The 13,397-nt window shown below is 41.7% G+C and overlaps 1 protein-coding gene across 1 annotated transcript in view; it reads left to right on the forward strand.

Annotated features, from left to right (window-relative positions):
• phlpp2 (PH domain and leucine rich repeat protein phosphatase 2) overlaps positions 1-13,397 on the forward strand; it is a 102,071-nt gene that overhangs the window by 66,396 nt on the left and 22,278 nt on the right. Inside the window, exons 7-10 of the mRNA XM_063013057.1 lie at positions 140-286; positions 3,320-3,550; positions 11,440-11,642; positions 12,441-12,501. Coding sequence (XP_062869127.1) covers positions 140-286; positions 3,320-3,550; positions 11,440-11,642; positions 12,441-12,501 — 642 coding nt within the window. The remainder of the gene's footprint in view (positions 1-139; positions 287-3,319; positions 3,551-11,439; positions 11,643-12,440; positions 12,502-13,397) is intronic.

The raw sequence follows: 13,397 nt of genomic DNA on the forward strand, positions 1-13,397 counted from the left end.
CATGTCCCTGAGAATCCAGCCATCAAATTGACCCAGCAAAGCATCATGGGTTTATTGAAATGAAAGATTTCTCCCCCACTAAACATCACTGACTGTATAAGTTAATGATTGCGCATCTTATCGTTATATATGTTTTCAGATTCACCCAGCTGAAGAGTCTTAACCTATCTCACAACCGACTCGGCGTGTTCCCAGAATCTGTGTGTGAAATCACCACCCTCTCCGAGCTCAACCTCACCTGCAACGGCCTCAGCTCCATCCCACCTTGCATCAACAACCTCCAGAGGTCTGTCCTTACTATCCACAGATATTTTTATGATGCCTGCACATACAGAGTTAATCAGAGTCATTTAGATTAAAGTGTACAGTAAATGTGGAGCAGTGATAAGAGTGTGGCCACTCCTCTCTGTGTAAAAACATTATGACTGTGGGGAAATGTTCACTCTATGATTTATGTAGTATGATGACATACAGTAATGTGAGCAGTGATGGTTCTGAATATTTAGTAGCAATAACATAATCATGTGCAGGTGACTAAGCTTTTCTCTCTCAGTATATAACACCATGTTTCTCATATGAGCCAGCCCTCTGTCATTTTGAATGGAAATCCGTTGGAGTGTCAGGCATCGCACCTTTTAGTTCATACATGCATATTGAATGTTGTTTACTTCTTCTGCTTACTAGGTTACATAATGTATAATACCATAACTGCAAAAATATGTTCATGATCAAATTATTGAAGTGGTTTTCTTTAAGTAGCACATACGAATAACTGTAACAGACATATGATGTACTGTGTTTTGTCTTACTCTGGTGTCTCAAATCAAGGCCTGTGCACTATTCTATTATAAGGATAAAATAATAATAATAATATTTTAACAATAAAGTGACACATGAGTAGACAAATAACAGTATGATGTTTATCCATGCAACTATTTTATTGCTCCTTAGTCATTAAAGTAGTTAATGGAATAACTTTGAGTTGTTCAAAATAAATTATGAACTTATTATTTTAAATGTAATGATAGGACCACCTTTAAATGAAATTTAGAATAAAGGTTAAAGACTCCTGTTGTAAGTAAAGTTTACAGTTTTTCATCATCACACTGCCTTGCTGTCACCAGTCTGGATATTTCTTGCTTTTTAGGCTAAATCATGGCATTCAACATTCAACTGTAAGGGCGCATTGACATGAAAGGCGACAAAACCACTTTTGCGTCGGCTGTGTCATTGTTTTCATATGGAGTGTGGCGGTGCTGCTTAGCTTAGCACACCACGCACTTTTGCCGCATTGGGCTTGTGATTTTTGTGCTTGCCGCTGTGCTCAAAGTTCACTCTGACCCAGTTGGACCCAAAAGGTCCAAAACCGCCTTCAGTGAGACGAACTATTAGCTATTTGCCTCATGCTACCTCTAGGAGTGAGAGCACTGACAAAATGCAAAAGTGACCAAAACATCAGCCAGAAAGGAAGAGAAGAGCGAAATGGTCTGTGATCACCACCTGCAGAACCACTCTTTTATAGGGGTTGTCTTGCTAATTGCCTCTCATTTCTACCTGTTGTCTGTTCCATTTGCACAACAGCAGGTGAAATTGATTCACAATCAGTGTTGCTTCCTAACTGGTCAGGTTGATTTCACAGAAGTGTGATTGACTTGGAGTTACATTGTGTTGTTTAAGTGTTCCCTTTATTTTTTTGAGCAGTGTATATAAATAAATAAATTTATTAGGGCTGTCAAACGATTAAAATTTTTAATCGCGATTAATCTCAGAATTTCATATAGTTAATCGCGATTAATCGCATTAAAAAAAAATCTGTGTAAATGTTATAGAAAACAAGGATTTTTAAGTGAAATGTTACAATTAAAATAGTGAACACATTTTATGCTAAATGTACTGATGTTAAAAACTGCTGGGACAAGAGAAAACTGTAAGGGAGTTTTATTCACTCACATACTAGGCAGTAAATGTCAGATTGTAGTTTAGAATTTCTCCATCAGCAAACATTGTAGATCAGCGGTGCTTTAGGTGGGATAAGGTGTAGTTATTGTAACAGACTTTTCTGTGGTTGTATTGTGACAATGGTTTGATGGCCGTTTCTACACGAAGTGAGTGTGTTTTGACCCTTTGGGGCTTCCATAGTGCATGGACTAACGTGCTTGACTCCGCTTTCCGGTATTTGGTACCTTAACAGAATAAGTTAATAAAAGTGTTCTGCTCCCGACAACTTGTGAATATAGCGTGTATTTATTTCTTTATAAGTGCATCACTACAACGATCGGTTACATTATGTTAACAAACCGCAAATGAAAAACGGTGGCAAGTCCGACATTAAAACATTTGTTTTAACATAATGTTAACATAATAACCGAGCGTTGTAGTTCTACCAGTCAAGTCTCAACATTAACTAGAATTTGCGTTAACGGCACTATTATTTTTTATCGCGTTAAATTGAAATCGCGTTAATGCGTTATTATCGCGTTAACTTCGACAGCCCTAAAATATATATATAGCACTGTGATCAGCACTATATATAATATATAGATCAGCACTGTGTACGGAGAGACACACCCTGACAGCACTCTTTTCCCGCCTCTGCAGGCACCGTCAGTCAGTCAGCAGAGGTCGTAATTGCATTAGTTATGAGACAGTCCCTATCCGGCTTTTATATCCCATCCCTATCTGAACAACAGGCCAATCGTTGACCTATGTATCTGAGATCCCAGCTCTGGTGTTCAGTGTGTGTTTTACCGCTGCGCCACCTGAGCGCCTACAAACAACGCTTAATGTGAACAAAGCTTAACGTGACTTATTGTATTAAAACAATGAGTGAGAAATTTCATTAGTGGAGAGAACAAATGAGCAGTTATAATAAAGAGAGGTTTAGTGTTCCTATGTTGTTCTTTTAATACATGAAACCACGGAAAGCTTTTTTAACAATAAGTGTTTTAGACCCTCTCGAAAAAGCTGATTCTCACAATTTCTCAGCACCCCGAGCTATAACACAAGTTTAAAAGTGAAATATTGAGAAAAATACAGCTAAACATAGATTTATGTGGACGCTTTCAGTGTGGATTTAATGCTTATTTCACACAAGTGCAGATTTGTGTTGTGGTGCACTTTGATGACATCGAGCCAAGCGCTGAGCAGTTTGCACCAAGACTCATGCAAAACGCTTCTCATATGATGCGCCCTTAAAAACAGCTGATTGTGGTGACATGCCTATAACTGATCATCACATGCCATGTCAGTCTGTCCAAACAGCAAAATGCAAACCGAAGTAAACCAGTCGCTCTTCTCAGATTGCTCTTCTTTATCCCAGCCTGCAGACACTCTTCCTGGATGGGAATCACTTGAGCTCGCTGCCCGACGAGCTGGGCGAGCTGACACAGCTTAACAGCCTGGGACTCTCCTTCAACAACTTCCCCCACATTCCTAACGTGCTGGAGAGGCTGATTGCTGTGGACAGGCTTGCCATGGCTGGGAACCAGGTGCAGACCTTGGACCTCGGTAGCCTTCTGCGGATAAGCCACATCAAGAGCATAGACTTACGGTGAGCTTAATGCATGTTCATCTCTATTCAGTTTACTGGTTCTTTATTAGCATGGCAAATGTGTGCTTTTAACTTTGTGGCCTCAGTTTATTGGTTTGAAAGGTAACTGTGTTAGCTTAGTAAGCAAATCTGTGGTGATGTAATCGCCATCATTGCTGTCTTAAGTGGTGTGTCTAAATAATATGACTTATAAGTTTGATGTCTTATTAGAATCCTCTCTACTTAGACAGCTGCCTAGGTAGGCAGTAGATAGCAAGGCAGCTCACTAGGTTTTTGGACAGACCCATAGAATCAATGTCAGATTCCAGCAGATCACTGTCTCAGTGTGTAAGATCCATAGTTCCAGTCTAGATTGTAATGTTAACTGTCAACCTTTTTTCACAGATTTATGTCAGGTATTGGATTATTATTAGCATCCCTGCCTGGCATGAATATTGTGCCTTTTGTTCATGGTACAGAATGGCATCTTGTCTTGCTCACTTGTCTTGTGTGTGCGTGTGTGTGTATGAGACATGCTCACCCACTGTCCCTTACCTGGTGGCAGGTGTGTGTATAGAGTGCTGCTAGTGTGCAGCTCTCTCTGTGCTCCCCCAGTAGGTGGGGCAGTTTGTCGGGGTCTGGTATGGTAAAACACATACTTATAGAATACACCAAGGAATACACATGACCAGAGGTGGAAAGAGTACTAAAATATTGTACTCAAGTAAAAGTACTATTACTTTGATGATTTTTTACTTAAGTACGAGTAAAATTACTAGTCTAAAAATCTACTCAAGTAAAAAGTAACTCATTTAAAATGTACTTAGAGTAAACGTTACTTAGTTGTTTTTTAACAGAAGGAGGGACGTCATTTTCCAACAGAAGTTAATAGTGGAATGATACAGCAGACTACTTACAGCTCACCAGCCATGCAGCATATTAGCAGTTCATGTGTGGATTTAGCCTCTCTACACACCTAACAGACTGCAACTGCTGTTATCAATTAAAAACAGCATTATTTCTGCTTATCCTCAATAAATCGCTGTATTTTATAGCTTGTTGGACTTGACGCAAACTAACTTGGTTCAGGTCAATAGTGCCAACTAAGGTTGCCAACTTTCAGAACTGGAAATAAAGAAACACCCTGGGCTGGCGGGTTCGTGGAAGGCATAGGGTGGGGGGTGGGATGTCGGGTGTTCACCGAAGCGGTAGCGGGGGGGTTAGATGGTTAGGGTCTTACACCCTCATAGGAACATGATCAAAATCAAAAACAAACCAGCAGAATCTCACAATCACATTTATGCTGTTCGTTTTACTTAAAAAAAAAAAATACTAAAATAAATGAACATAAAAAATCACAATATTTGATAATGCTGTGCTATCGTTGCAAAATGAAAGCCAACCGTAAACAGCAGAACCGCGACCCAGATCAATCACACAGCAGCAGAAAATCATAACCACTTATCTGCTTACCTGATCTATATTCATGTGTTGTCCCATTAGGGATATAATCCACTTTATATAAGACCATCTTGTATGTTTCCAGAATATATAAATCCATACCCAACTGTTTTATCCACCTGACTAATGAAAACTATTGTAGATCATTTATTCTCTCAGCTTTCCCGGTAAAAAGCTTAAATTGGTGATTCGTTCACTAAACTGTCATTAATACAACAACCAATGAAAAGAGAGATTGAAATTCCGCCCAGAATCTGAATTCTGAAGCTCTGATTGGTTTATACATCTGAATCTCTTCACCAAATGAACCGATTCATGGAGTTGTTTAAGCACAACATCATAATGAAACAGAGTGAGCAAAACGAATGAATCTTTACCATAGATAAGAGCACTGCTCCCTGAATCGATTCCAATGAATAATTCATTTGAAAAGAGTCGTTTCTGACTCGTTAACTCAGTGATTCAGTTCGCAAGCCCTACTCTAAAGAAAAATTTTGTAAATGCTCAGCGGGCCGGATCAAACAGCCTAACGGGCCGGTTTGATGTCGAGTTTTTTTATTGTTTTCTCCTTTTTTTTTTTACTCAGTAACGGATGTTATTTAAAATGTAGCGAATTACAATTCTTAATACAAAACATACTTAAGTAAAAGTAAAATTACAGGTTGTAAAATCTACTTTAAAAAGTACAAGTACACAAAAAAACTACTCAATTACAGTAACGCGAGTAAATGTAATTCGTTACTTTCCACCTCTGCACATGACTAGAACCTTGCAGCCAAAAAAATTTTAATCAAAAATAGCCCAAATGATAAAATAAGCAGACAGAAATATAATACTATCATGGAATTAAAATCCAAATAAATGAATAAGAATATAGTGTCCAACAAGCTCATGGTCAGACTTTTGATCATATAGTATATTTGTGCTTGTTTGCATCTGTGTATGGCCTGTAATTTTTCCTTGTTATGCTTCACTTTATTCTCTCACTCTCTCTTTTTCTTGCTCTCTCTCTCTCTCAGTACTGTTGTCAGTATCTTCATGCATAATGCAGGATCAATAGACAATGGTAATGTAAGATCACCAGTACATGAGAGAGTGAACATACCTGCTAGATGGACTCTCTTCCTGTGCATTGCTCTCTCCTAACCATTCCTGGCTGGCTGTTTTCTCATGAAACAGTACTCATATCTGACCTGACACACCAATATTTTGCTCATGGATTGCATGTCTCTTTTGGAGTTTCCAGTCATATACTATATCCTCCCAACATCCATCAGGTGGTTCAGTCATTGCATTCAATTTCTGCTCTTGGCTTTAAGAAAACACTTGTTCTTTATGCAGGATTCTGAATTTGCAGGGGGCCTGGTGCACCTGTGGGGGATCAGAGCTCCAGCAAGACTCATAAAAGAGAGCTAGGATTAGAACAGAGGGAGAGAAAAAGAGAAAAAAAAGGGAAGATATTAGAGCCTCTGTGACCTGGACCGAGCTGTGCTCATTAAGTAGTTGAGAGAAGACTTGTTGATCCACAACTTATATTTGCACTTCTTTTTTATATATGTATATTTTTTTTATGCATTTTTTCCCCCTTTTTCTCCCTTTTTAGCGCGTCCAATTGCCCGATTGCGTCTTGCTTCCTCTCCACCAATGCCAATCCCCGCTCTGATTGAGGAGAACGAAGCTAACCCACGCCCCCTCCGACACGTGGGCAGCATGCCGTATGCATCTTATCACCTACACTTTGACGAGTACAGTGCAGCTCAGCACTGTGTACGGAGGGACACACCCTGAGAGCACTCTTTTCTCATCTCTGTGCAGGCGACATCAATTGTAATTGCATTACTTATGAGAGAGAGACCCTATCCGGCTTAATCCCACCCATATCTGAACAACTGGCCAATCGTTGTTCACGTGGCCGCTCAGCCTAGCCGGCAGGCCGAGCTCAAATTCGATACGATGTATTCGAGATCCCAGCTCTGGTTCCAGCATGTGTTCTTACCGCTGCGCCACCTGAGCGGCCTTATATTTGCACTTCTAAATGTACATACTGATCACAGTAGCACAATTGTTTGGAATTCATTATTTGGTATACTAAAATAATAGTATGCATTGCCACCGGTCGGCTGGGCGACATGTAGCGGGCATAATTGGCAGTGTCTGCAGCAGACACGTCTCTGCTAGGGCAGGATGACCGGACTATGTGGGTGGGTTCTTCAAACGCTGTGTAAGGATCCTGATTGGCAGGTAGAGAGGCACCTGTGCAGAGTGCATAGGTGAAAAAGGGTTCCACTCGCAGGTCTGAGGAGGCGTGAGCAGCAATATACCCACCCCAACTGCAATCAGGGATCCCCCAGCAGCGGAAGACAAAATGACTATGCTAAATTGGGAGAAAATGCATAAATAAAAAATAATAATAGTATTATTTTTATTTTCGGCTGTTCCCGCATTTAAGGGTCATCATGTCATTCTGTTCGGCATACTAGTTTTTATGCCGGATGCCCTTCTTGGTGCAACCTTCCTCATTTTTATCCAGGCTTGGGACCAGCACTGAGATTGCACTGTCAAGTGCACCTCCCAGTGGCTAGGGTGCTTGTCTACCCCCCTTCCATAGCCAGCCATGTCTGTGTAGACACAGCTGGGTTCTCATTAGTAGTTGGCTAGCGTAGTTTACAGCTGCACCATCCAATTACAACAACCCTCCTCTTCTCGCCCCTGCACTCTGCACAGGCCAATCAGGTTCCTTACACAGCGTATGAAGATCCCATCCGTACATAGTCCGGTCGTCCTGCCCTAGTAGATACGGTGGCCGATTAGTATCTGCTGCAGGCACTGCCAATTACTGCCAATTATGACCTAGGAGTTCAGAATCTCAGCGCTGGTGTGCTAGCGGAATATCCTGCTGCGCAACCTGGCCACCCAACACATTCTTTACTAACTGTTTTTAATTTGCCAGGATAACTGAAGTCCATATTGTTTTATTTCACCATTCTTTAGGTATTTTTTAATGCTTGTGGAAAAGCAGCTCTTTTGTGTGGGTTGGAGGATTAAAATGATTGCAGTTGCTTATATTTTTCTCTGTAACTGTCATTCCTCTTGTTTTTATTTCCTGCAGCTTTTTTTTCACAGACTGCTGGCTTTTCTTTTACATGCCTTATGATTATTCTGACAGTGTGTTGGGAAATCTTGTGTAACACATCTGTCCAGGGGCAATTTGCGGCTCAGCGAACTCTCCGCTTGTGGGTTATCCAACTAGTTTTTCTGACAGGGAGGTTTAGGGTGTTTGCTGTAACAATTTTCATTTATAATTCCATTCCAATCAGTAGCAACATCTTTTATAAACCTGATTCCAAAAATGTTGGGACGGTAGAAATATGAAGTAAAAACAATCAGCAAAGATTTGCATTTTTTTTTATTATCAATTAAAACGGTACAGTCACTATATAGTTAAGGTTACAATTAGTTAGCCGCTCGGGTGGCGCAGCGGTAAAGTACGCTAGCGCACCAGAGTTGGGGTTTTGAATACATCGTATCGAATCTCTGCTCCGCCTTTCCGACTGGGCTGGGCGGCAGCATGAACAACGATTGGCTGTTGTTCAGGGTTAGAGGGTAAGAAAGTCGGATCGTAGGTCCTCATAACTGGTGCGACTGCTGCCCCTGCTGGCTGACTGATGGCGCCTGCACAGGGCTGAAGAATAATGCTGATGGGGGTGTGGCCCTCCATACACAGTGCCCGTCAAGTATATGAACTCGACTCGTGCAGGTGAAAAATGCAGTCTGTACTGACTGTACGTGCCGGAGGGGGCGTATGTCAGTTGAGAGGCGTCCTCAGTCAGCGGTGAAGGGTCGAATCAGTATAGAGGACGCAATCAGGGTAATTGGACACGACTTGGACAAGTTCTAAATTTCTAAAAGTGGACCCCCCCATTCTTTTTTTAAAAATATTTTGTTTATGCATTTTCTCCCGACTTTTTAGCATATCCAATTATCCAAATTGCATTACGCTTCCTGTCTACTTATGCCGATCCCTGCCCTGATTGAGGAGAACAAGACTGACACTCGCCCCCTCCGACACGTGTGCAGTACCGACTGCATCTTTTCACCTGCACAAGGCAAGTTCATATGCGGATCAGCTTTGTGTAAGGAGAGCCACACCCTGATCAGCATTATTCCTCGACTCTGTGCCGACGGCATCAACCAGCCAGCAGAGGTTGTAATTCGCTCAGTTATGAGGAGTCCCTATCCGGCTCCCACCCTGTATGAACAACAGTCAATCATTGTTCATGTGGGCGCCCAGCCCAGACGGATGGCAGAGCTAAATGTCAGCTCAGGTGTGCTGGCGTATTTTTTTAATGCATTTTTTTTCCCCATCTTCCTCCCGATTTAGCACACTCAGTTTTGTCTTTTGCTGCTGAGAGATACCAGATTGCATCCGAGGAGAGCACGTCGCTGTACACGCCTCTTCCGACACATGCACAGCCCTCCTCTTCTCGCCCCTGCTTTCTGCATATTTCTGGATATTGCTGATTTTACTTTGCGTAGTTGATTCTTAACTTGCAGTTCACAAGACACAGCCCAAACTGTGTTTCCTAAAGTATTCCTGAGCCCACGTGGTTATGTTTATTATAATTATAATGCCGTCTGAGAGATGGAGGGTCACAGACATATTTGTTTTCAGTTTTGGGGTTTTTTGTCCAGATACTCTTAATCTGCTAATAATGTTATGGACTGTAGATGGTAAAAAAAAAAAAACCTAATTATATCAATATTGTGCATTTGGAAATATTGTTATTAAATTGTTGGAATATTCAGACACATCAAGAGAGTAACATCCAGCCTCCATCCAGTCTTCCTTCCCTCAGACGTTACGAGCTCTGAGAATGCTGGGCTTTCAAATAAGACGATCCTGTGGACGCTGTGATAAACAAATTTGAATGTCAAAGAATTGCTGTCCTGCATGGTAAATTTTGCATACAACAACCTGGTCTAAACAAGCCCTTAGAGAAAACATTTATAAAAAGAAATGTTACTGTATTCCTAAAACCCCTATTGTTGGAGATAAAACTGGGGTATACCTTCAAAACCACTGCTCCTCTGGTGGTGGAGGGCCGTGCATTCCTCTTAGAAGAATATTTGATAAACACCAGATGCAAGTGGGAATTTGAGGTTAACATAGACCCTCTCTGCATGAGATACTGTTTAACCAGCTGGAGAACATTAAGAAATGGGTTATTCCAGTGTGATCTGCAAACTCATTACCAGTGCTCAGGTTGGTCCACAGATTTAATAACAAATAACCCCCACCCCCCCTCCCGAGTTATTACAAATGCATTTTTTTTTGTATTTTGTTTATACATTTTCTCCCCGTTTTCTCTCGACTTTTTAGCATGTCCAATTGCCCGATTGCATCACGCTTCCTCTCCACTAATGCCGATCCCCACTCTGATTGAGGAGAACAAAGCTAACCTACGCTCCCTCCGACACTTGGGCAGCAGCCGTATGCATTTTTTCACCCGCACTAGGCGAGTGCTAATGCGGATCTGCACTGTGTACGGAGAGACACACCCTGATCAATGCACTCCTTCCCCGCTGGCATTAGTTACGAGGAGACCCTATTCGGCTTACTACTACCCCACCCCTATATGAACAACAGGTCAATCGCTGTTCATGTGGCCGCTCAGCCCAGCCGGATGGCAGAGCTGAGATTCAATACAATGTATTTGAGATCCCAGCTCCGGTGTGCTAGAGTGTGTTTTACCACTGTGCCACCTGAGTGGCACAAATGCATTTTTTATTTTTTATTTATGCATTTTCTCCCCGTTTTGTCTCGACTTTTTAGCGCGTTCAGTTTCAGTTACCTGATTGCATCACGCTTTCTCTCCACTAATGCCGATCCCCGCTCTGTGATTGAGGAGAACGAAACTAACCCACGCCCCCTCCGACACGTGGGCAGCAGCCGTATGCATTTTTCCGCCTGCACTAGGCGAGTGCTAATGCGGATCTGCCCTGTGTACGGAGAGACACACCATGATTAAAGCTTCCTTCCCCACCCTTTTGTAGGCACCATAAATCAGCCAGCAGAGGTCGTAGTTGCATTAGCCAAGAGGAGACCCTACCCCGCCCCTATATGAATGACAGGCCAATCGTTGTTCTTGTGGCCGCTCAGCCCAGCCAGATGGCAGAGCTGATATTCAGTACGATGTATTCAAGATCCCAGCTCTGGTGTGCTAGCGTGTGTTTTATGCACTTTTTAACATTGACCTAGCCATAGCATCAGGCATTCATTTTTTAAAGTCAGAATGCTTTTCTCTTAAAGTTCTTCTCAAGTGGTCATATGGAACTACTAATTCATGTCTGTTTGATTGCACCTCTTCTGTTTTGGATAGTCTTCTCTTGCATTAATCATGTTCTCTGCCCTTTAATTTTTATACTTTGGTGCTCTGACTGTTTTCTAGGCTTAACGGGCTCTGCTGTATGAAGAGCGAGACACTGGAGCCCATAAAGCAACTTACTCAACTGGATGTGAGGGATAACCGACTGACCTCACTGGACCTGAGTGCCACCTGCAATCTGGAGTGCTTACACTGCGAGCGCAACGAACTGGAAGAGCTCACCCTCAGTGGTTTTGCATTGCGTACTCTGTATGCTAATAACAATCGTGAGTGGATCTCCTTTTGGATGGCTAGTTTCATCCTAGGCTGGCACTGGGTAAAATCTGAGTAGGGAACAGATTATTGAAAGATGCTTAGGACCCTAGAAAGTTGCTAAATAGATTTTAAAGTTTAGTTTAAAGTAAGTAGTTTAAGTTAGTAAGTGGGTGAGTAAAGTGTAAGTACACTATATGGCCAAAAGTATTTGGACACCTGACTATGAGCTTGTTGGACCAAATGGTATTGACATAGAGTGACTTCTCTGTGATCTTTTCATCTGTAACAATAGACACTCTTTTGAGAAGGCTTCTCACAAGACTTTGAAGTTTGTCTGTTGAAATTTCTGGCCATTTAGTCATACAAGAGCGTTTGTATGGCTGGATACTGATGTTGGTCAAGAAAGGCTTAGTTGATGTGCCAGTTAATTCCAAAGAGTTAGTGGGGGGTTGACAGTTTATTTACAGGGTGATGAGAACCTTACACGCTTGGAGGTTAGTTTATTAGCAATTGGATAGCTTGATTATTGGATGGTTAATTGACCAAGCAAGCATTGAGAGCAGAAATGAGCAAGCAAAGCGAGTTAGCAGCTTGAGCAAGTAAATGATTGGGTGGGTGAATGTAAATGTATTGCCTGTAATTGCTATTTACCTATTATATCCCATGATCCCTAAATTAGGATGAACAAGCTATTAAAAGTCATTGATTTTCTGTAAATACATTCATTTTAAGCATTTTAAAGTACATTTTTTAACAATACTTTGATGTAGTAATTGAAAAGATCTTAGGTGCACTGTTGTTTCTCACAGGTCTAGCAACAGTCAACATCTATCCAGTTCCAAACCAGCTAACACACATGGACCTATCATGGTGAGTTGTAGAGAATATACACTGATCAGCCATAACATTAAAACCACCTCCTTGTTTCTACACTCACTGTCCATTTTATCAGCTCCACTTACCATATAGAAGCACTTTGTAGTTCTACAATTACTGACAGTAGTCCATGTGTTTCTCTACATACTTTTTTAACCTGCTTTTACCCTGTTCTTCCATTGTCAGGACCACCACAGAGCACTGCAGTGACACTGACATGGTGGTGGTGTGTTAGTGTGTGTTGTGCTGGTATGAGTGGATCAGACACAGCAGTGCTGCTGGAGTTTTTAAATACTGTGTCCACTCACTGTCCACTCTATTAGACACTCCTACCTAGTTGGTCCACCTTGTAGATGTAAAGTTAGAGACGATCGCTCATCTATTGCTGCTGCTCGTGTTGGTCATCTTCTAGACCTTCATCAGTGGTCACAGGACACTGCCCATGGGGCACTGTTGACTGGATATTTTTGGTTGGTGGACTATTCTCAGTCCAGCAGTGACAGTGAGGTGTTTAAAACTCCATCAGCATTGCTGTGTCTGATCCACTCATACCAGCACAACACACACTAACACACCACCACCATGTCATTGTCACTGCAGTGCTGAGAATGATCCACCACCCAAATAATACCTGCTTTGTAGTGGTCCTGGGAGGGTCCTGACCATTGAAGAACAGCATGAAAGGGGGCTAACAAAGCATGCAGAGTAACAGATGGACTACAGTCAGTAATTGTAGAACTGCAAAGTGCTTCTATATGGTAAGAGCTGATAAAATCAACAGTGAGTGTAGAAACAAGAAGGTGGTTTTAATGTTATGGCTGATCGGTGTATATTATTATTATTAATATAAATGTTTTATAGGAGGGTGGCATGATGGCTCAGTGGGTAGC

This window comes from Trichomycterus rosablanca, chromosome 17 (assembly GCF_030014385.1).
Source record: "Trichomycterus rosablanca isolate fTriRos1 chromosome 17, fTriRos1.hap1, whole genome shotgun sequence".
NCBI lineage: Eukaryota > Metazoa > Chordata > Actinopteri > Siluriformes > Trichomycteridae > Trichomycterus > Trichomycterus rosablanca.